This window comes from Uloborus diversus, chromosome 5 (assembly GCF_026930045.1).
Source record: "Uloborus diversus isolate 005 chromosome 5, Udiv.v.3.1, whole genome shotgun sequence".
Classification (NCBI taxonomy): Eukaryota; Metazoa; Arthropoda; class Arachnida; order Araneae; family Uloboridae; genus Uloborus; species Uloborus diversus.
In genome coordinates this window covers 44,904,345-44,928,829 of record NC_072735.1, presented here as the reverse complement: position 1 = coordinate 44,928,829, position 24,485 = coordinate 44,904,345, and the positions used below count along the sequence as shown (strand labels likewise).

Genomic DNA, 24,485 nt, shown 5'->3' with positions numbered 1-24,485 from the left:
CAGTGGCTCTTAAAAAAAAATTAAAAAAAAAAAAAATAGAACCGACTTCAAAATTGCTCTAAAAAGTGAAAAATAATTTTATTCTTTAAACACCATCGATAATACTTTTAAACATAATTTTTGAAGTTGGTGCAAAAACAAAAAGTAAAATCCATTGTAACCATGCTTCGTTCATATTTTTATCAAAAAATCATCCAAAGTTAGGAACGAAACATTTATATCGTCACTCAAATATGCTGTCATCAATGCGTAATGCATGTGGTAGTGAAGAAACTGGACCTGGTTAAATTTATACTTGTAGTTGAGTTATGGCTGTGAATGATTTTATCGATCGTTTTTGCGCCAAATTCAAAAATTATGTTTAAAAGTTTTATCGATGGTGTTTAAAGAATAAAATTATTTTTCACTTTTTAGAGCAATTTTGAAGTTGGTTCTATTTTTTTTTTTTCAAATTTTTTTTTATTTCATTCTTTTTAGTGTAAATGTAGATATTTCGGTAAAAGTAAGAAGTTACCTTGTAAGACGTTCGGCTCTATATTAATGTATTGCTTTAGAAAAGCCTTTATTCAAAATTATCATTACAATTACTATTAATGTTACTGTTATATGGCACCGAACTTTTATAACAATGAGTTTCATATTGTCGCGTAGATGAAGATAGCGAAGACAATGTGAAAGCCAAATGAAGCGAATACTCGTTAGTCTCAACTCGAGATCTTTATTCAGAATCACGAATGAACGTTACATCTCCTTATATACAACTTGAGAAAGTGCTGGAACTTTCCAGACTTGGAAAGATACAGAAATTAATAGTACATTCGAGAAAATACGGGAAACAGTAGAAACGAAATTTTAGTAAAATTCACTGTGTCCTAGTCGGGATTTGAACCCGTTTCGCTCGTGTGGGAGGCGAGAATTCTACCACTAAGCCACCGTTATCCACGGATGAAAAGTGCGAACTTCGCTACAGTATCATTTTAATCATTTAATAGGGAAATTGCATAAAATTTACTGTTTTTTGCCCATAACTTTTTTCTAAAGAACAAATACGGTCAAACAAAGTAATGGGACCTAAGTTGAGTCATCCCCTAACCATTAAAAAAGAATCATCAAAATCGGTTCACTAGGTGAGACGCTATGAGTGGACAAACAAAAAAAAAAAAAAAACATACATACGGTATGAACTGATAACCGCCTCCTTTTTGAAGTCGGTTAAAAACAGCTTTCCTTGAATGGTTTTCATCAAAGTACGACGTCATGCAGTAGAAATTGCAGGCACATTTCACATTTGATGCCCTTACATTTTGAGATAAACGGTTTTTTTTCTAGTTTTATTTTTCGTGTCTGCGACAATAATTTAAAAAAAAAATAATAATATTTGTAACAGCTGGAATAATATTATTATCATAATTTACCAGCTTTTTGTGTGAAAAAGTATGTTATAAAAATTGTTATTGGTATTACTTTTTAGCATATGCAATTTATAACTGTAAGCTTATGACATTCCCAGTTTAGATTCTTGTGTGTTTCATAGGGTTTTTTTTCCGCATGAACAGATGAAACATGCTGTGTGACTTTTCACTTTACTTGAACAATACGTAATACAATCCAAAAGTTCGGGTACAAATTGTATAAAACCTTGCCTTAAATAGTTCACATCTACGATGCAGATCCATCTTCAAAATAGTTACTTTGAGCGACTGTGCACTTCTGCCAATCTTCGTATAACTTTTGGAAGCATTCCTGAAAGCTATTTTCACTACCTTATATAATACCTCGTGCGATGCAGCTTTAACTTCGTCTGACGAAAGAAAGCGGCGTCCCTGCAAAAGTTTTTTAACTGCTGGGAAAAGGTAAAAGTCACACGGAGATAAATCTGGCGAAACGTTTTGCTATTTCTTTGACGTAAAATAGAAGAGTGTATCCTAAACATGGAAGTCACCTTCTTCACAACAATGAAGTTAACGCTGTTTCGCGGGAGATCTTATATAAGGTTACGAAAAATAGTTTCTAGGAGTGCTATCAAAAGTCATACGAACATAGGCAGAAGTGTATAGTAGCCTGAGGTGTTTAATTTGAAGTTGGATTTGCTTCGCCCATGTGAACTATCCGGGGTAATGTTGCATAAAGCGACTTCTCCTGAATTTATAAATCGTACTATGTATAGTTCTTGTTTGAAGAAATTGTTTTAAAAAAAAATATCACAAAATAGTTTGAAAAAGAAACTTAGTGATACATTGTTTTACAAAATCAGTACCGAAATGCCATAAAGTAAATTTTGTTTAGACCTGGAAGAATATTTTTCTGTCTATGAATGAAAATTTTAAAATAATAATTTTTTCTTGCATTTTTTTCTTTTCTTTTTTTTTTTTTTTGAATGCAATTTCGCCATGATTGAATAAATAAGGGATTCGCAACTGCTCTTCCAGCACCGGATTGAGGAATATTTGACCGACTCTCATGTTTTTACCTTTCTATATTTAAATGTTTTTCCAAGCCTTAAGAAGATTATGATATTTTTTAATAGTATATTTAAAAATTTATCTGTCTTTTGAATCACGCAGTTAAAATAAACATTCGAACAAAAAAATTGTACTACTCGAAGATCTCTAGGAAACTGAACCTCTACAAAGAACGATATTGCTAGCTTTTTCTTAAGTAACGCTTTCAATGCTACTCAGGGGCTGTTCATAAATGATGTCACCTTCCAGAGTGACTCAGCCTCCTAAGAAGGGTGAAATGCATTCTTTGCATATTCAATCTTTGCGAGGACTATGCAAACGAACTGCTCGGTATTTGCTGCCAAATGCCTAAGTTTCAGTAAAATTTGCTTTAGGGGAGATCTACTTGTAACAAACATATGCTACACCATACTAAGCCACAAAAGATAAGCTCAGCGTAGTTTAAGGTTCACCTAACAAAATCTGAGGTCTCCCATTCTATATCGGTATATGTTTTAAATCAGAAGTATTTAATTTTAATGAATGATATGATTGCTTAACTATACCTAAACCTGATTTCTTTATCATTTAATAGCACTGTAAGGAAAATCAGCATTAAATCGCTATAAATTTTCGAAATCCGTCATTAATAAATAAATAATTCAAATCATTTCCCAAACCATTTAAAACATTCTTTAAACCGAATTTTTGAAGCATTTCATAGCTTAGCTGCTGGACTGAGAGCTGTAATTAATACAATTGCCTTTATTTTAAATGCAAATCATTTTATTCCTCAGGTACTTAAGTTTCAACAGAATACCATCTCTCTTTTTTTCTTCTTATCTGACTAGTATGCATTGTGAACATCCTTTACCATACTCCTGAGAGGCCAGCAGAGCGAATCTTCTGGGAGGTTTTCTTTTCGAAAGAAAACGAAGCTGTAGACGATACGCCCGGAAGAATGTTCAGATAGTTGTTCTTTTCTAGCATATTTTTATCCCTGAGCAGTGTAGAATATTTTCGTTCTTCCATGCATTTCGTTTTGCATCTAACGTATCCTCCGTCGAAAGCTTATCATGCTCCTTCAAGCGATAATTTTCAGGCGCAGAGACATCAAGATTTGCGCTTCTCGGGTTTGGAGGCACTTTGGAGCGCATGTGGAGTTTTTTTTTTTTTTTTTTTTGTTTCTTTGGACTAAAGGAAAGATGTAAACTTAACTAATAAATCTCTCATTTTACCTATGGGAGTGAAACATGCAAGAGCAATTTTCTAGCAATTTTCTTCAACGTCAAAATTCTTTTGATATCGAATTAGCTTTGATGCAAATAAACAATTATGTCCCTACAGATGTTATTAGTTCCACTTTTGTAATGAAAAATGAGTACCATATACAAACTAATTTTACTGCACAATAAGTTTTCAACGCAAGATATCGTTAGATATTTGTGATATTTAACTAAATCTTTACCATATTTCTTGTTAAAATATTTTTACATAATACGGTTAATGCTCTCTTTCTCATTTTTGGATTATTTTTATCACATCAATAAAGGTGTTCACGACGTGATGGTTGTTCTGTAAAAAACAGTGTCCATATAATGAGTACTAACTTGATGTTATCGTAGGAAATACTCATTAATCAGTAAAAATAATGCAACTTGCGTGATAATTGAATGATGTGCAAAAAAGTTTTATCATAACAGACTGAAAAAGAAAACATAAGAAGAAAACTGCCCTTGCTGCTTTACAATGAATTTGTTGCACTTAGCTCTTATTATTAGGACTAAATCCCTAGGTCGCAGTTTAAGTAGAGACAGGAAAACTCGCCCACCATCTTAGGGCTAAGCACTGAATTCTTTTTATGTCTGCTATGATGAATTATAAATAATGGTTTTCTTGAACAATTGAGCCTCAAGCCATGTTCGTGTCGTTTGCCACTTGCAAAAAAAAGGGGGGGGGGAGGTGGCGATATATGTTGAATCATCTTGTCACCACCGTCTTGATAAAAATAAATGGTAATTTTTATTACTAGTCACATTCATGTATATTTCATATTTACTCAACAAGAACAATAATTATATTTTTGACTAAGCCATTTCTTAAACTTAAACGAGCTGATGTGTGCATCACATGAATTCCTTTTACTCCAATTTAATGTCATATTCTCATTATTGGCAGCTTTAATATGATTCAATAGTTTACTCTCTAAATATCAGCAACAGTGGCCAAATTGAAACCAGATTTTAAAAAATAATAATAATAAATAAAAAAATTGCCAAATATTTCGCCAAGTTGGTGACGAAACTTGGCGACCAAAAGACTGGCGATATATCGCCAAATGTCCGCCAAATTATAACATCACTTGAGTTTACATTAAAATTAACAATGTTTCCCCTCCACAAAAAGGGTCAATAGACCCCCCTTTGGAGCATACGAATGCAACCAAAACGGAAGGTGCGCTACTAGAGCCCACTAGAAGTTTACGTATCAAATTTCATTTTTCTAGGACATTCCGTTCTTGAGTTATACGACATACATACACACATACGCACATACATACGTGCATGCAGACGTCACGAGAAAATCTCGTGGTAATTAACCTATTAAACATAGTAATTCAAATTTTTAATTTTTACTTTTAATTTTTTGCTTAAATGTCTCAATTTACCTCTAGTATAGCTAACCTAAACATGTTTTGTCGAAAAAAAACTTCTAAGTAGGGTTTTCAGGGTGTTCCCATTTGGGAACAATCTTTGTGAGTTTATTACCTGATTTCACGTCTTTGTTTTTATCCACTAGATGAAAATATTTTTCTTAGTTGACGAAAGCGAGACCTGCTTATTGTCTTCGAGACTAGTTGAACAGATGTGTCCTCAGTTGTACTCCAATGCAAGTCCTCTGAAGGTACAGTGTGATGTCCGCTTAAAATAAGCAGGCCAAAAAACTGCAGAATATCCTTACTGGTCACAGTTATAGTATCTCCCTTTTGCAGAGCATATAACGTGATCATATCAGCTAAATGTTGCATATAATCCGAAGGAAGTATTTTGAAAAATAACTGCAGAGGATCCATTGCCTGAAGCTCGGGGAATTTTTCAGTCAATTTTTCGAGTTTTTTTCCCGGAAGATTTTCCTCAAACTTAACATCTTTTTCCCCCCTGGAAAAGGGTTCTTGTTTCCTCTTTGCTTTTGGAGCCGAGCATGAAATTGTGCTTTCCTTTTGATCTCCTGAATCGCGAAGCTGGTCAACTGAATTATTTGAACCGCTATCTTCATCGCTAAGCATCAAGTCAACCTGGCCGCAGACATTTTGAGGATGAACTTCATTTAAAGATTCATCGTTTATGTGTTCTTCATCACTCAGATTCGCGTCTTCATCAGGTGCAAAATATAAAGATCATTCTTGTGTTCGTCATCAACTTTGCTGTCGGATAAGCTGTGGAAATAGTCCATTGCAGCTTCTAACGTCAAAAACTTGCGAGGCATCTCTAAATGGCTGTTTATACGGAATGATAATTCAAAAACACTAAATAGATTACATTATTCTGAGTCTAAAAACACAATCGTTGGTACGTATGAGACTCGGTAATAGAAACAGAACGCACGTGAACCGATCAAAGTTCATAAAGAGCCCTTATTTTTACCTAACAATCAGTCATGAGATACATTTCAAAAGGGTGAAACACGTACAATTCTTAAAAAGTTAATAGGGTAGAAAACAAGAATTCCAACCCCGAAAACGCGATTCACTTATAATAGAGAGAGTGCATGAAGGCGGGTGTGAAAGTCATATCTACAATTGAATAGTGGTGTGAAGGGCAAGCTGATTGATAACAGATGTCAGTTCGTGAGTGAAAGAACCGAACACATGTATTCAACACAAAAACAGATGTTCCACAACAAAAAATTTGAAATAAAGAGGAATCACTCAAATTCCGCGATTAATAAAAATCCCCCTCAAATACTATACTCTAAACGCCGATGTTCCCAAATGGGTACATGTCGATTCTTACGGAAATAACTCACAAGAAATAATAATTGGAAATATTTTGTTATGTCCTCTGGCTACTAAATAACGCCAGTAAAATATTTTTCACATTTTGTTCTTTAAAATCAGAGACAGAAAAACTTAGACAAATTCTAAGGTCAGAAATTTAGTAAATTTGACTTTAATTTCAGGATAAAAGCTAAACGTTTTTTAAAAATTAAGGACACCTAAAATAAATTCATACTGTAATGTGTCATTTCAGAAAATATGACAAGTCTAAACAAATAATTAGGTTACTGAACAAATTCACAAAAAAATGTTTCCATTTGGGAACATCGGCAAGTACAACGTTCGGGGTTGGTCAAAATGGATATTTCGGGTGTCTGTACTTTCCTAAGCACATATCCACGTGTGGTCGAGTTAAAAAAAAAAAAATTAACATTCATTTGGGTGTGAGCAAAATGGAAATTACGGCCGATTTTTGGGTGAAAATTTTTTCGCGAGTACAATATTTCCTTTTTTGTAAAAGGAAGTAAAAAAATAATATAGCTCTCGCTTTTACATTTTTATTGATAGCATTGTGTAAGGATGCATTAAAATATTCTTGTGAGCTACATTTAATTTTTACTGGTTATTTGACATATACATGAGCGTGCAGACAGATCCTTCACTATAAAATTTCGTTTTGAACAAATTAAGCATTTATAAGGCACTTGTATTCAAATAATTTTATCTAATAGGTAATCCATTACCTGTTTTTATTGTGATATCCCTGCTTCTAATAGTTCCTGCTTTGTTCGTTGCAATGCACCTATACACAGTGGAATGAACATCTTGGCGGTATTTGTTTGTGTCAATAGGAAAAAACACAAGGGAGTTGTCTGGACGAACTTGGCGTATTCCAGGGATTGTCGTAACTACAGATCCATCTCTTCTTTCCCACCTCATCGTTGGCTCTGGTACGCCTTGTGCACTGCATGTAATGACTGTTCCTGTAGAGTTTGAAAATTCGATGATTTCTGGAGGCTCATGAATAAATTTCGGGCCTCGAAATCGTCGGTTTAGTCTTTCCCCAAGAACTGAAAATAGAAATACAAGTCTATTATTATACAAGTAGAAAATACAATAAAACAGAAAATCAATGATTTTACGGAAAGAGTGATGAATATGAAGCGTATATGAATTAACCGTTTTTGAGACGTAATAGAGATGCTTTTTTTTTCTTATGTTTCCGTAAGAGTCTAAGAAATGTATGAGATTGATTCTCTAACACTGAAAGAAGAAGCGTAAATAGTACTTAAAATTATCAAGTATCTGGTTTATGTGTCGTAAATTCAGTATTTGTATTTTCTGTGGTAGGTACTTTGTTTAATATTAGTAAAATGTATAGTAGTTTTTTTTATGGTATATTATTGAAGAAATTGCTTAACAATTTGTAATAATATATTTTTATTAGCTATTTAAGTGCACAAAATATAAACAATAATGAAAATCTAAAATATAAATAGACATACATTACTGGCTTAAAATGCATTTCACAATTTTGCTGAACTATTTTGAAGCAATTCTTTTTGTTTGCAAATCTGAAGATTTTTCTATTAGAAAAAACATTGTGCATTCGTTTAAAAACTGAATATATATATATATATATATATATATATATATATATATATATATATATATATATATATATATTAGGGTGGGCCGAAAATGCACTTTTGCACAAACTTTCGAAATCGATGAGGCTTGGGGGCGGAAAAGTTGTGTATTGGGTTGCTCAGTAACCATATAAATTTTGTTTGAAATCGAACAATATCTTCAGGTTGCGCCGGCGCCTTAAAAATTTGAAATTTTGACTAAAACAGACCTTTTTCTTCCAAAAACACGATTTTTTGCATTTTCGAAATAGATTACGCTCTAGTGCGGAAAAGTTGTGTATTGGGTTGCTCAGTAAACATGTGAAATTTTTTTGAAATCGAACAATATCTTCAAGTGGCGCTGGCGCCTTAAAAATTTGAAATTTTGACTAAAACAGACCTTTTTTTTAACACGATTTTTTGCATTTTTGAAATAGATTACGCTCTAGTGCGGAAAAGTTGTGTATTGGGTTGCTCAGTAAACATGTAAATTTTTTTTTTAATCGAACAATATCTTCAGGTGGCGCCGGCGCCTTAAAATCGGAGATTTTATTCAAAACAGACATATATTTTCATGAAAAGAGAACTCCTTGTCAGTTTTCTATTTCACCCCCCTTCTTCTACTAAATGAAATGCTCTCGCACCTGCAGTCCACGTGACAGTACACGTGACCCCCAGTGGTACAGGATTGTCTCTTACATTCCTTATCAGCTTTTTATTCCATTCCCCCCTTCTTCTACTAAATGAAATGCTCTCGCACCTGCAGTCCACGTGACAGTCAGTGTGATAATATGCTACACAGTTATCGTTTAGTTCAGTCTAGTACAGAAGCAATCAACTAATAAGCTTACTTTATGTCGTTTGTTCATCGAAGAGCAGTCTCTTTAGATATTTAAATGTCATTAACTAGTTAGTTATAGTTATACTTTTGTCACAATGGCCGTTTGTCATTCAACTAGAAAAGTTACAGATTGATTTGTTTTTGGTTTGCCAGAAGAGCTGAAACCTAACGTCTTACCAACTTACAGTCAAGTTATGAAATTTTACTTCCTTATAAGAGAACAAGTGAAATCTTCAAATCACGGCAAAGATCCAGCTTTTACTAACATTGCCAATGTTGTTGCTGAGAGGGTAGCTGATTTGTGGAAGAAGTCCTCGATTCCTACTATTTCTCATTGCAGAATTGTGCGCATCTTTAAATCATATCATGCTAAGTATAAAAATATCCTGAAAAGTAAAAACAAGTCTACGGAATCCTATAGGAACAAAGTAAAGGAATTCTTGGAAGACGCCGAGAAAACTCTCTTTGACATTGCCACATGCAAATGTCATTCCTTTAAAGCATGCTCCTGTGAAAAGGATAGAAAAGTGCCACATTTAGAACAACCATTTTTGATTGATCAACGAACCGTCAGAAAAATGATTATCGGGGGCATTGATTTAAAAGTAACTGAGAAGCTGCTCCGAAAGCAAAATAGGCAATCCAAGACAGTGTTGAAAGCTGCTACAAGTGAACAGCAGTTCCAAACACCAAAGTCTATGTTCGAGTCGCCTGAGTTCGAGGATTGTGAGAACGAAGAATTTGAATATGAAACGCGTAATGATGAAGAATACACTCCTCCTAGATCTAGAGAGAACCATTCCAGAAAAACGAAAAGAGAGACCAAGGCAATCAGCCAGATTAGGATAAAACTGCCAACCACAGCACTCCCCTGCGATAGTGCAGGGATTGGAGACAGGCCTGCAGCGAAAATTATTTCTGCAGTTCTTGAAGATGTCGGAATGATTTCTGATAATAATCGTTCCAAAGTTACAGATAAAAATAAAATAAGAAGAGAGAGAAAGAGAAAACGAAAGGAACTACAATATAAAGGAAAACCAGAAGAGCTTCAAGCCCTCTTTTTTGACGGACGAAAAGATAAAACTTTAGCAGATCAAATCAAGGAAAACAAAAAGCACAGGACAACGGTTATTGAAGAACATGTAGTTTTAATACAAGAACCTGGATCTGAATATATCGGCCATGTTTCTCCAGCTAGTGGTTCTGCAAAATCTATTAAGAGCAGCATCGCTGAATATCTTTTACAGAATGATATCAACACTGAAACTCTTTTGGCAGTTGGCTGCGATGGGACACCCGTTAACACAGGTTGCAAGACTGGAGTTATACGTCTCATAGAAGAAGATGTTGGTAGACCTCTTCAATGGTTCATATGCATGTTACACGCAAATGAGTTACCGTTGCGGCATCTTCTAAAAAAGCTAGACGGTCAAACAAGTGGTCCTGAAACCTTTTCTAGTCCAATAGGAAAAGATCTCGAAACCTGTGAGCTGAAACCGGTAGTCAATTTCAAAAAGGTTGATGTCGTAGAGTTAGTAGCAATATCAGAAGAGCTTCGAAAAGATCTGAGTGCAGATCAACAATATATGCTGCAAATTTATGAAGCTGTAACATCAGGTTACTGCTCTGTTGCCCTAGCAGAGAAAAAACCAGGAAAGCTAGCGCACTCCCGTTGGCTAACGGCAGCATGTCGAGTTTAGCGCCTGTACATTTCAGTTACAAATGTTTCAGCAGAACTGAAAACCTTAGTAGAGTTTATAATTAAAGTGTATGTGCCGATGTGGTTTGATATAAAATCCAAACCGCATTGCAAAGATGGTGCTAGACACTTATGGAAGATGATTAGCTTGTCACGTTATCTCCCAGATGACTTGAAGACTGTCGTGGATGGCGTAATAAGCCGAAATGCTTTTTTTACGCATCATGAAAATATTTTTCTTTCGATGCTTACGGATGAACGAAATTACATCCGACTGCTTGCAATACGAAGAATTTTAAAAGCCAGGGAAAATAAACAAGAAGGTATCCGGCGGTTCACTGTTCCTGTAATAAAATTCGAAGCAAAATATTATACGGACCTAATTGATTGGCACCAATCTGTTGTTACGGAGCCACCAATGCTTCGTGCAGTCAGCAATGAAAATTTCCGAAATATTCTAAAGGAGAAAATATCTTTACTAGGAATAAAAGAGTTTCCATGCCACAGCCAAGCAGTGGAGAGGGCAGGAAAAATAATGACAGTTGCTTCAGCTTCTGTGGTGGGACAGATCGAAAGGGATGGCCTTATAAGGGCAAAATTAGAATCACAAAGAATAATTCCTTCATTTGAAAGCAAGTCGAAATACAAAAAAGGCGAAGTAGATCAGGCAACAGAAAAGTGAAATATTTAATAAAAACTCAGTGTCCATTATATGGTTGGGTGGTTGGGAGGGCACGGGTGGAACTCGATATGCAGCCACCTCCTCGTGGTGAGTTCTGGGTTATCTCAGTGAATTTCCTCTGAGATAAGCAAAGAGCTGCATTGCTTCATGTTTGTTTGCTTACTTGGCACAAATGACAGCAGTAAAAGATGAATTCAATTATTATTTATGTGTTTATTGACGTTTCCTTTTTCCTGCTGAACAAACCGAATTTTAAAGACTCAGGCTCCACCTGAAGATATTATTTGATTTTTAAAAAAAACTTACACGGCTTCTTAGCAACTCAATACTAAACATTTTCGCACTAGAGCGTTATCTATTTCGAAAATGCAAAAAATCGTGTTTTTAGAAAAAAAAGGTCTGTTTTAGTCAAAATTTCAAATTTTTAAGGCGCCGGCGCCACCAGAAGATATTGTTCGATTTCAAAAAAATTTTACATGTTTACTGAGCAAATCAATACACAACTTTTCCGCACTAGAGCGTAATCTATTTCGAAAATGCAAAAAATCGTGTTTTTAGAAGAAAAAGGTCTGTTTTAGTCAAAATTTCAAATTTTTAAGGCGCCGGCGCCACCTGAAGATTTTGTTCGATTTCAAAAAATTTTTACATGGTTACTGAGCAGCCCAATACACAACTTTTCCGCCCCCAAGCCTCATCGATTTCGAAAGTTTGTGCAAAAGTGCATTTTCGGCCCACCCTAATATATATATATATATATATATATATATATATATATATATATATATATATATATATATATATATATATATATATATATATATATATATATATATATATATATATATATATATAAACTGATGCATTGACTTTTATAAGCATCATAGTAAGTTGCTAAAAAACAAAAGTCGAGAATTTTTGGTTAGTAACTTTTTTTTAATCAAATTTAAAAAAGGTAACGGAAGTTCATTTTTGCGACATGATTTTCACGCTATCATGTTCTTTCTAAAAGTTCAGCTAAACTATAAAAGGGAAAATTCTATAAAAATTAGAGCACATACCGGACTGTTCATACATTACAATTCTACCTCTAGTTTTAAAAAATAATTGTTTCAAGCATATAAGTTATGTATTTGTTAAGGGTAATGGAAGGACAAGAAATCCAAAAGAATTAACCTTGGAAAATTTCAAGTAAAAAACATTTATTCAGCTAATACAGCAGTCTGAAACAATATCTAATGCCTGAGCCATCTGTTACAATTATGAGTTCTTTAAATGCTCCGTAATGTTATCATAATCCATAGAACATTTATCTCATTTCTCAGTAAACACGAAGATCATTCCCACATTATTATGCATTCATAAACAAGTTATTTCTCTTCCTTCATCTTCTATATAAAGTACCTGTCGAACATTGCTCTTTGTTAATTTATTTCCCTTTGATCCAACTAAAAAAAACTTGTCCAAACGTTAATGAATCCTTTGGCATATTCTTATGATTTGGTGTTTTTGATTCAGCAGTATCTTTATTTTTAACATTATTTATGACTGAGAGTCTGTAAACTTTGAAGTGAAGTCTCGTTCGATTCGTTGAAGTTCTTACTATATTCAATAACATAACTTGTTACAGCATTCAAATGATGCGTATTTTGTGTGTTAAGATGAGAATGTATCTTTTTGGATCCTTTTTTTCTCCATTTTTTTGAAAGTTAATCTTTGCATTTACTGATCTCTTCGCAGTACGTTTAAGGATTAATCCAAAGCTCTGAACCGTCCTTCCTTGTGACTTGTGGCAACAAATCTGAAAGCAATTTCAATATTGTATTCTTCCAATATAAATATAAAGTTTGTGAGCAGCTCCTTTTGCTTAAATTGGCTAATCATATCACAAACATGTCATACCAAATTTATTTTCACTGGTTAGAAACTTTTAAGAGTAGTTTTCATAATTTTTATCACATACAATAGAATAAATAAAATCATAAAACGTTTTTTAAAAAATGAATAAAATACTATTTTTTAAAATAATAACATTCAAATATTACTTACATATTTCTGAAATGTGACTATTAACATTAAACAATAGTTTGTTTTATACTAGTATTCTAAAAGTTTACCCTGTATTAGTTTATATTTAAATGTCCTTCCGTCAACCGTATTTTTTTGTCCTCCCGTTACCATTAAAAACCGTATAAATCAAATATCCTTTAAAATTAAAGCTATGCCTCCTTGACGAGGGTCATAATTCTGCTTTGCATTAAAAAAAAATAGTTTCTATGCCCAATAGGTGCTTGGTGAATTAACTGAGATATAGATAATGGAAGAACATCAAATTGTCACCTTAGATATGGACATATTTCGTGGTTAAAAAAATTAAATTACCATAACTTTTAACAATACATTCAAAAGATAAAATATAACTCAAATATTATATGCTGATAACAAGTTTATTGAAATTACAGTATGTAACGAAAAATATATTTTTTGCTCTGTAAAAATACAAAGAGAAAACTTGATTTTGCCCTTGGTTTTCGGGAAGTTATCAAACTATTTGGGAAAAACAGATTAAGATTCAAGAAGTTCATTTATTTCTGAAGAGAATTGTACATAGCAAGTGACAGAACATTAAGTTTTAAAATTCAAGTGCCGTGTCACCTTTTTCGTGGAATTCACCATTAAGTAAAAAGCCTAAAAATTAAAACCCTATTTCTAAGAACATTGATAAGAGTTTCTCCGCAATCTCATTAACGAACAAAATATTATTCTCTCTAATTTATCACGTATACCATACTTTAAGAGGAAATTAAATTTCAGGAAATTAGATTTGAACGACAGAAAGGTATTCGATTGTCACACAACAGCGATGCGACATTTCTTAAATTACAAATACAAATGTAGCCGCGAAGTTCGATAAGAGTAATTAAATAATCTTCTTCCTCTTCCAATTCCAAATTAGATAGTAAGCTGTAATTATCTGGTGCACGGAAATTTCCTCTTGCAGTTCAATCCGTTCAAATTGTTCCTTTTAAAAGGAAATGAAATTAGCACGAAGCTCATTGATTTTATTTTCTCCAGTTTCGAATAATTATAAAGTAAGAATCATCTTTTTAGAAAAATCATGATGCTATTTGTATGATAGTGTATGTTTTTTCCCGATATGCCGTCGAAACCATTCTAAACTAACGAATGTGAAAAGTTGCAAATTACATTTTTCAAATTCATTGGTTTGTCTTAGTACTCAAAAAGGACTACCAACTTGTTATAACAACTTCAATTTACAATTTTACTCTTAAAGCTATCTATAAAGATTAAAACATTGAAAATAACTAAACACGTCAGGATTAGGTTTTATATATCTTGAAAAGTGCCAATTATCACGTTTGTTAGTTTAGCATTGTGCGGACGATATAAAAACAAGGGGATAAAACCTAGGGAAATAGAGAACTGTTTTGCGTACAACCGCAAAATTATTCAAAAAGGGTTTTTACAACCATAATTGTTATAACTGACGAAACAGCCTAGCTATGGGAAAGTGCCTTCCTTTGAAGACTTTTCTGTAATGCCTTCTGATTAATCTTGGATTTCCAGTTCTTTTCATTTGCATTTTCTTTTCAAGGCCTTTTGCAACCACCTAAAAATTTTACAGCTCAGTATAGAGATAATGCAGACGAACACATTAGAATTGTTGCATCACAGGCGACGCCGCGTCACGCAAATGCGTGGAATGACAGAGAGCAATGACAAGGTAACGAAAAACAAGGGACATTGACATATCCTACACATGAAAGGTCAAGTGCATATGTTTATCTGTTAAAATAAGCTTTCTAGAATCTGTTTCACATAGTTGAATGATTGGCAAGCTTGCAGAGACCTATGTTGCACAAGTTCGAACTGTGCAAAAGTTTGCTTCAATGTGCACAGTGTTTAGATTAGTACAAGCTAGGTGGACAGAAGTTATGTTCAAAATTCTAAGCTTTGGTGTTGGGATAGTGCAAACAATAAACAAAACATGATACTTAGTTATATGTTTATGTCTAACTCCCTTCCGTCACGTGAGTAATAAGGTTCAAAGGTTAGTAAGTATCCGTGTGTAATAGACTAAATTAGTTGAGTTCCAGACATCATTTCATCACACAAAATTCAAGTGTTCCTAATTTCTTTATTGATCAAGATGGACATTATTTATACTAGTAAGTGCTTTTTTTCCCTAATTTAATTAATCTGTCTGCTAGTTAAACGAACTTAAAATTGTTTTTAAAGATGAACGAAAGATTTTCTGTCCGTTTCAAAACTTTCAAATGATGGGAATGACTTGCACCCATCTGTACCCGGGCTATTTTTTTTGTATATAGTAGCTGCAATTTAACATATTGTTTTTTACCCAAAGCTTTGGGTGCTTCTATCATTCTTGAAAGAAATCCTTGCTCGAAAGAAAGTACTCTAGAGAAAAAAAAATATTGTACTCGAGTGTAATGCGCCTTATTAATAGTGGAAAATTGCAGCTATTATATACAGAAAATTTAGCCCAGGTACAAACGGGTAAAATCATTACCATAACTTGAAATATTTTAAACGAGCAAAAACTCCTTCGTTTATCTTAAAAAAATAATATTGTTTAATTAACAGATAGAGTAATTAAATTAGGGAAAAAAGGCACTTACTAGTATAAATAATATCCATTTTGGACAATTAAATTATGTGAATTTATTAACACTTGAATTTTGTGAAATGAAATGATGAATTAAGAACTTGACTTTTGTCCACCTAACTTGTATTAATCGAAACACTGTACAATGACTTGGAAATCCTTCCTAATGACAGGTAGCGCTGCAAGAAGAGTAGGAGGTGATCGACCAAGAGAAATAACTGTAAATGATACTCGGTAATGGCTCTGTGGGTCCAAAAGGCTGGAACCAGCAGTCGTAGAACATTGCTCAGTCACCGCACACGCAAGCCAACCGTTACTTAACGGATAATGCTGGTTTCAGAAATTTACATGAAGATGACCTATTATTTATAGTCGTGATATTTCTGGTTATGTGGTGATTTTTTGCACTGATGTAGCCTTGAAATAGCTATATGCTGTATTTTCTGGAGAATTTTTGCTTACGTTGCTTTTTCCCTTTGATTATGTTGTAGCACGAATTTCAATTGATCATTTTTTATTTAATGATAATGCATGTACATGTATCTAAAGTTAGAAATAACTACAGTTATAAGGCACCCCAAACTTCACAAACAGTGATAAATTCCCGACTCCCACTTATGATTTGATAAATTTGACTTCGGTTACATTTGGTTCAAAGAAGACTGAGACCGGTCCACATTTGGAATGAATAAATAGAGTTTAAAAGGTAACATTTTCCAAAGTTCCTTTCCTCAACGAGGGAGTACAGGGAGGTACATTTAAGGAGGAATTTTCTCCTTCAACAGGCTCCATGCCATTTTTTGTTGTTTTTTGATTTTCTACATTTATGCTAACCGTTCAAGCACCCTACAAGATCTGATGCCAAATTTTTTGAAAAAACAAACAAACTTAATATATGTACCTTATTGTAAAAGGATTGAAACATTCAAAATAAAGGTAGCTATGTGCTTTGAAAGTAAGATGTTATGCGGTCGCAACCTGTACTAGTTTTGGGATTTGAAGGCAGAAACAGTTGTATACTCAGTAGGAATTGCAATACAGGACCGAAAATTCAATACCAATATCCGGTACTTTTAAAACATGATACCAGAATCCCGGTATTTAAAATTTCTCAGAAAATGCTCAAAAATACATTTTGTTGTTACACTTCATAATTTTGTGCAAAAATTGTCTTATTTAAAAACGTAGTGTAAACAAATATAAAATGAAGGGAAAAAGGTCATAATTTAAAATCAACAATAGTGAGAAACCTAATGCATCTATTGAGTTGTATCTAAATCTGGAGCTTATTTTAGTGCAAGACTTTCCTGCAGTTGAAAATAACAAATTCTGAATTAACTCAGATCGCTGATGCTAATAAAAACGCGAGATACACTTCTTGTAATTGCCTTCTTCATCTTCAAATAATCCTTCATCTTAGTCCTTCATCCTCAAATAACTTTGTCTCTTGTTTATTATTTTTGGATACATTTTTATGTGTGTTTTCTTTTTTGTGTGTGTTTTCTTTTGTATTATATGTAATGTTATTTTTATTACTGTTAGGTTTTTTTTTTTTTTGAATATATCACTTCTTGTAATTTTACAGACGATACTTTTCCAATATTAAAATCATTTTCAAAGATTTTCTCTGGATCAGGATGGGCTTGTGTTTGCTTTTATTAGCAATTTGGTCTGAAATTTAAGATGAATTTTTAACAAAATTTGATCATGTTAGTTTATTTTAATCGTTTTCGTTTTCTTTTCAAAATTCTTTAATAATATTTATACGAATATCTGACAATATGTTCCAGTTGATTGTACCTTACCTCTATATTAATTTTAAAGGCAGTGTATAATTTCTAAATATTATCTTTCCAAGTATAAAACTAAATAACGAGACAAGAGAACAAACCAATACTGGTGACACCAAATTACTCTGTTATTCTAACAAGAAAAAAGTTTTTATCGAAATTCAGTACAATAAATAAATAAAGTATTACAGTAGTTGCTACTTGAAATAAATTATTTATAGGTCAGATTAATTCGAAATCACTCTTTAAAATTGCTTTCACAAAAGAGAAAGTGAGTGATCAGTGAAAATGAAAAGAGAAAAAACATATTGCATATTTAGTGCACCATCTTTCGGCGACGAAACATTAGTTTGTATCAAAATGCGATACATCTTACCGTATAGTAATGAAAATATCATTTTGCAATAATTTTGCTACTTTTATTTAATGATATACCATTATTTTGGGTTTTTGAAGTCAAATTTTTACATCAATAGGTTGATTTTGGCTCTAACATAGAAAATGAAATGTACATTTAAAATAAGAGTATATATTCAATAAGTCAAATTGGAAACACTTTAATATTAAAAGTACCGATTATTCTCAGCCAATACAGAAAACACCGGTAATTTACCTCAGCTTACACTGGTATTTCGAAATTGCGAAATGTTTAGAAATACCTGTATTCGATATATTGGAATACCGGTATTGCAATTATTAATCCACATGAAACAGGAATGATTCACCTAATATATTTCAAAATATATTGCTCTACATCTTTTTTTTTTTTTTTTTCATTTAACTGAAGAAAAATTACGACTTGAAACTGTTGAAGTTTACACATGAAAGAAAACTGTTTAATTTCAATATCGGAGTTTAAAAGTTTCAGTTTACTCTCTCCTTCAAAAGTCATTCCTTTCCCCTGTTAGTTGCTCTCAGACGTGATCAATTACTAACTGGCATATGTTTACAATCCCTAAAACATCAAAATGCGTAAAATCAAGTAACAAAATATGTTTCCTTAGTTTACTTTAAAAATAAGTAGACGCATAATAAACTATAGAGAAAAAATCCAGTTTGGAGGAAAAGAAACACCTGTCTATAAAAATTAACTATATTAAAAAAGTTTTTTTTTTCTTTTTGGTACAAAAAACTGGGGAGCTCTATCCGTCATTTACATGCTAAAAAATCTTATTCAAACAAATTACCACCTGAATCGCTAGACTCAAATTACTATTTAACTATTTAAACTATGATAACTTGTAAGAAAAAATGTAACAAAGATTGTAGTTTTGGGAAATATCCGATCGCGTAAGGATACCTCTGTATTAGAGCTGCCTAAAAGTATATTGTTATTGGCATAGAGATCTGATAGTTAGGAAAGAACGAAAGCAAATACCCCGAAGGATACCGAAAGCACGGAAAATTACTGTAGTGAGGTCGGTAGTTGAACATTGTCATAAAACTGCTAAAGCGAAATTGGTGAAATGCATTACAAACTTTAATTGGATTCCAAGAGACGTAAGTATAAAATGGCAATCAAATCCAGTTTAGATACAGGGTTGTTCAAATTAGTGCACTGTTCAATATATTTTTGTGCAAAAGTATTGGGGGGGGGGCAGGGGAATATCTGTCAAACTATCCAGTAAAACGGGGAAAAGGGAATCTTTTAATTTTGTCTTTTTGATTATATTTATACAGTTTCTGGTGTTATTAGACCAAATCAAAGCTCTTTTCGGAAGAACAAGGGTATAAATCAACAATTTTGAACTACGTATTCAGTTTTCCCCCTTATAGTTGCAGGGATGTATCTAAAGTACAATAATAAATCGAAATTAGTTATACAATAAATCTAAATTAATTATCAAGTTTTAAAGACACATTGTTATAAAGCGTAGTTAAAAATTTACTTTAAAACTCTTCAAGCAAACTCAAATTTAAAAAATGCTCTTCCCACATAAAAAGTGATAGGATTTCTTATCACCACAGTTATATTCCTACATTAAACCGTTTTTAAAAAAAAATAGTAAAATTAACAAAATCTTCACAATTGGCAAAAAAAAAAAAAAAAATCTATCGTAGAAAAAAAAAATATTTCTTCTTTTCCTTCTTCTCTAATGCCATATTCTTGAATCATTAATCACATCTACAGCTGATACACTTTGACACAAACGTGACAACGACAGTGAAAGCAAGCTTTTAGCACTTTGTCACTAAGTCACGGCATCCTTTTTCAAAGTCAACACTGAGCTGTACTTATAGATAAAACTGGGGATTACCGAAAGAAATATTGTGTGGAATATTGCTAAGAGCGTTTATTAGAGTTATGGTCTCATCAAGGAGGAAAAAAAAGGATGCTTGGAATTAGTTTAGCCCTTTTTATTGATTACATTTTGTATCGGAGAGTAATTATCACACTGGGTTTGCCTAGTCACCTTATTGAACATAAATTTCTTTTTCTAGATCTTACTTAATTTTATAGCATTGCTTTTCTATAAAGGTGAAAACATGAATGTTGTTAATTTTATTAACTTTTTTTAAATTTTCTGACTACTATTATCATAAGTGCGTAAGTGCAAGTTTTGCGTTGTAATACCACGTACAAATTTTAAACAAGTACTTCGCCAAAAAAGTGAAATAAGCAAATAGGATAATTTGAAAACTATGTTAAGTCAATGGAATTTCATGTTAAGAAAGTAAATTTTAACACCCAGCTTAGGACCAGTTTTTCTAGACCATTTGCTGAAATTTATCAACGTGAATATTAAACTAGAAATAAGGGATTAATTTTGTACCCAAAAGTGAAGATAAAAATCCTCATGCAAAGCTTTAAAAATTATTCGTTTTTAACAAATACAGTTATATGACTATTTTTTCACAGTCACATAAAATAACAAATATTTTTAAATTATGCTGATGGTCTGTAAATCAGCTGCCTTTTTCGGCTAATCGCTATCGCGTGTAGTATTCGTCTTTGCATACATTGACTAACAATGCAAATATATTTTTAATATTTTGCTGATAGATGTTAATGATGTTCGAATCTGGAATTGAATATGTAGAACCTTCTCCTGTTTCAATTCTGGTAAAAGTTGGTCAAATTACGTATCATGGCTATTCACGCATTTGATTAAATGCAAGTAAAATTCCTGTTTTAATGACCTATCTAAAAATTAACAATTGAAGGTTAACTTGAAAACTTAAATTAATTTTAGTTATACAAGTCACTTTTTTTTTAAGACGAATGTTGTCCCGGTAAACAAAACATAATCATGTAAATGACTTCGGTTGCTAATTTTTTTCATTAAACTTAAATGTTTTGAAGTACAATACGATTAGCGCATCTTTTACAGAAGAAATAAACAATTTGTTCTCTTTTTCATGCAGTTTCTGACCAAGTCAACTTTTTTAAAGACAGTGTTTATTGAACTTTTTAGTCTACATTACCTACAAATAATTTCGCTATACCAATAGCTTACATTTTAGAAAATTCAACTTTAAATCTAGTTTTTTATAATGTATTCAGTAAAAAGAAAAAAACAGTAATTTGTCTCTAAAATGCACTACACACATCAGAAATTCCGGAAGTTTGCTCCATCGTGCAGGTTTTTTCAAAGTAAACAGAGCAGAAGCAGCTGCTTTCAATTCGCGTCAATTTCAAAGCAGTTTATCAATCCTTCGAAAGAAGCTTATTGAGCTGTTTCAAATGGGAATTTGTCCTTAGAGGAACTCGTATGCAGTTTCTCTTTTGGCATTAAGTACTGACGAATACATTTTTAAATATTTTTTAGGTTCATAATGAGTAAATAATACTATGTTTGTCTAACATTACATAAATATTCATTAATGTTTATATATTTTTTCATCAATCGTAATAGTGTCATATTGGACTATATTGCTTTGGCAAAAAATACTGCAATTATTCCATTATGTGAGTTGTGGTTTTTTCTTTTTTTTCTGAACTTGACAAAGCAACATTGCAAAAATTTTTGTATGTATACCCAATAGTGTTTATGTTTCAAAATATTTATTAGGATCTCTCTTGCTCAGACTTATCTCAGCAATTACAGCCAATAAACCATGGAATTGGTAGACACTAATGTATCTGAGGATGCCATCTCACAGTGTTTCGATTAGTATAAGCTAGGTAGACAAAAGTCATGTTCATAATTCTAAACTTTGGTTTTGGGATAACGCAAGCAATAATCCAAAACTTGATACTTAGTTATTTGTTTATGTCTAACTCCCTTCCGTCACATGAGTAATAAGGTTCAAAGGTACGTATCCGTTTGTAATTGAATAAATCAGTTGAGTTCCAGGCATCATTTCAACACACAAAATTAAAGTGTTCCTAACTTCATATGATTTTATTGTTCAAGATCGATATTTTTTATACTATTAAGTGCTTTTTTTTCCTAATTCAATTAGTCTATCTGATAAATAAAAATATTAAAAAAATTTTAAAGATGAACGACGGATTTTTTTTGCCTGTTTCAAAGCTTTCAAGTGATGTCAATGACTTGTACCCGGGCTAAATTTTTTGTATATAGTAGCTACAGCTTTCTCATTAATAGTAAGACGTATTGTAGTCAGCACACTCTAGTACAACATTTTTTTTTTCTCTAGAATACTTTCTTACGAGTAGGGATTTCTTTGAAGAATTATTGAAGCATCCAATGCTTTGGGTAAAAAAATAAACGCCTATAATACGCCTTATTAATAACTAGCCGCCTGCGGCGACCAGCTGGTTCGCCTTCTTACGCCATTCACATTTTTATGCAAGCAGCCACCTGCGGCTGCTGTTTGGCTAACTTGTCATTTACCATTTTAATTCAAGTTTGCCGCCTTTGGCGGCTGTTTAAATAAATTTGGCAACAGTATTAATCAATCCATCTCTATCTTTTTTTGTGCCATTCACATTTTTACGCCAAGATTGACGCCTTCGGCGGCTATCTACCTTTACGATATATCACTAAAATTTCTTATCCATCTCTATTTATTTTAACCTCCCAGCTCATTTCCTAATAAAAACAAAGATCCCTCAAAAAACAGCTTTTTTATTTAAGTAGAGCAAAGAAAAAAAAGTTATCTCCAAAATTCCCCGTAGTGTGCCAAAAGTAACAAAGTAAAGTAAGTGACAAAGAAAAAAAAATCTCGCTGTTTTTAGTGACTTAAATGCGCACAACTATGAAATGTAACGTAATATAGATACAACAAAACGTCCAGCTTGGGGGGGGGGGAGAATGAAAAAAGAAATAAATGCAATCCCTAAATAAAAAGAAAAATAAAAAAAAAGAAAGAAAAAAAGCAAGCGCTGCCGGAAAACACGTGGTCATCACGTCATAAAATTAGAAGTAAGCTATATAGTAAAAAAAAAAATATTAACATTGTTTGCGATTAAGATTCCGTCGTAAATATCGAATCGAAATCCAAGTAGTGACGTCAGAGCCATAGATTTAAGAACGCTTTTTTCGACTGATGCGTGGAAAGACATGATGTGTTCAGCATTAAAAAAATGTAAAAAAAAAAACTATTGCGTATTTTTAAGAACTTTTTTCTTCTGAAGAGGGCGAAATGTTTTTACTATTACTATCTTAAATTTTAGAAATGAGGCTTTGATACTTCTCGCAGGATGATATTAGAAAAATATAAAACCCAGAAAAAAATGCAAAATAAAGGTTTTTTCAAAAATTTATAAAAAATACAAACATTGCTCTATTTTCAAATTTTTTTTGTTCATCATATTTAAAATTAAATTTCCGACCCTATAGTACAAAAAATATTTGTCTGGCGCGATTGGTTCGGGATCTATGAGGTTAAAAGTACTAAAAAGTGCTAAACATCACATAAAACATTAAATAACTTTTTTCTAATTAAAATATCAAAAATCGAAGCCCGAGGTGCGCAACTTCAGCAAAAACTACACATGTATACCAAATTTCATCTTTCTAGGCCTTACCGTTTTCCCGGGGTGCGCGCCACACACACACACACAAACATCTTATTTTATTATATGTATAGATATGTATAGATGGGAAAAGTGCAGCAATTGTATACAGAAAATTTGGGCCGGGTACAAAGGGGTAAAATCCTTACCATCAATTGAAAGGTTTTAAACGAGCAAAAACTCCATTGTTTACCTTCAAAAAGTTTTTTAAATTGTTTAATTATCAGATAGAGTAATTAAATTAGGGGGAAAAAAGCACTTACCAGCATAATTAATATCCATCTTGAACAATTAAATCATGTGAATTTAGGAAAACTTTAATTTTGTGTGATGAAATGATGAATTCTGAACTTGACTTTTGTCCAGTTAGCTTGTATTAATCGAAAAACTGTGCATCTGTCATACACATCATCATCATCATTATACCCACTAAGAAAAAACAGAAGCTCTCAGAGGCATAACATTTCAATACAGAGAAAATCCTTCAACAGCACAAAAAAGACGAGAGCATGTCTGGGAAGTTGGCAAATAAGCACCGATAAAAAAATTGAAACAAAATTTAGCTTTCTAGGGAAGAGCATCTCAAAAACTATTTCTTAATACCCTTGAAATTGCCCATATGTAGCAATTACAGGCTCGTTGCCAAACGGATAGAACCACCATGAAAAATATGTCTAAATCTGGAGGCTGCTTCTTATTCCTACGGGAGAAAAAAGCGCTGCACAAAAACTTGGGATTCACAGAGAAGGGTCCGGAAATCACTATGTTTCAGAACGGATTTGAGACACATTTGGCACTTTCCCGCGAAATTTACAGCAACAAATACAATTCCAGGT

At 32.7% G+C, this 24,485-nt stretch overlaps 1 protein-coding gene across 1 annotated transcript in view; it reads right to left on the bottom strand.

Annotated features, from left to right (window-relative positions):
- Positions 1-9,017, bottom strand: part of LOC129222895 (cell adhesion molecule Dscam2-like) — a 142,771-nt gene extending 133,754 nt beyond the window's left edge. The window contains exons 1-2 of the mRNA XM_054857458.1: positions 8,993-9,017; positions 7,182-7,508 (exon numbers count right to left, since the gene is read on the bottom strand). Coding sequence (XP_054713433.1) covers positions 7,182-7,508; positions 8,993-9,017 — 352 coding nt within the window. The remainder of the gene's footprint in view (positions 1-7,181; positions 7,509-8,992) is intronic.
- Between the last annotated feature and the right edge of the window lie 15,468 nt (positions 9,018-24,485).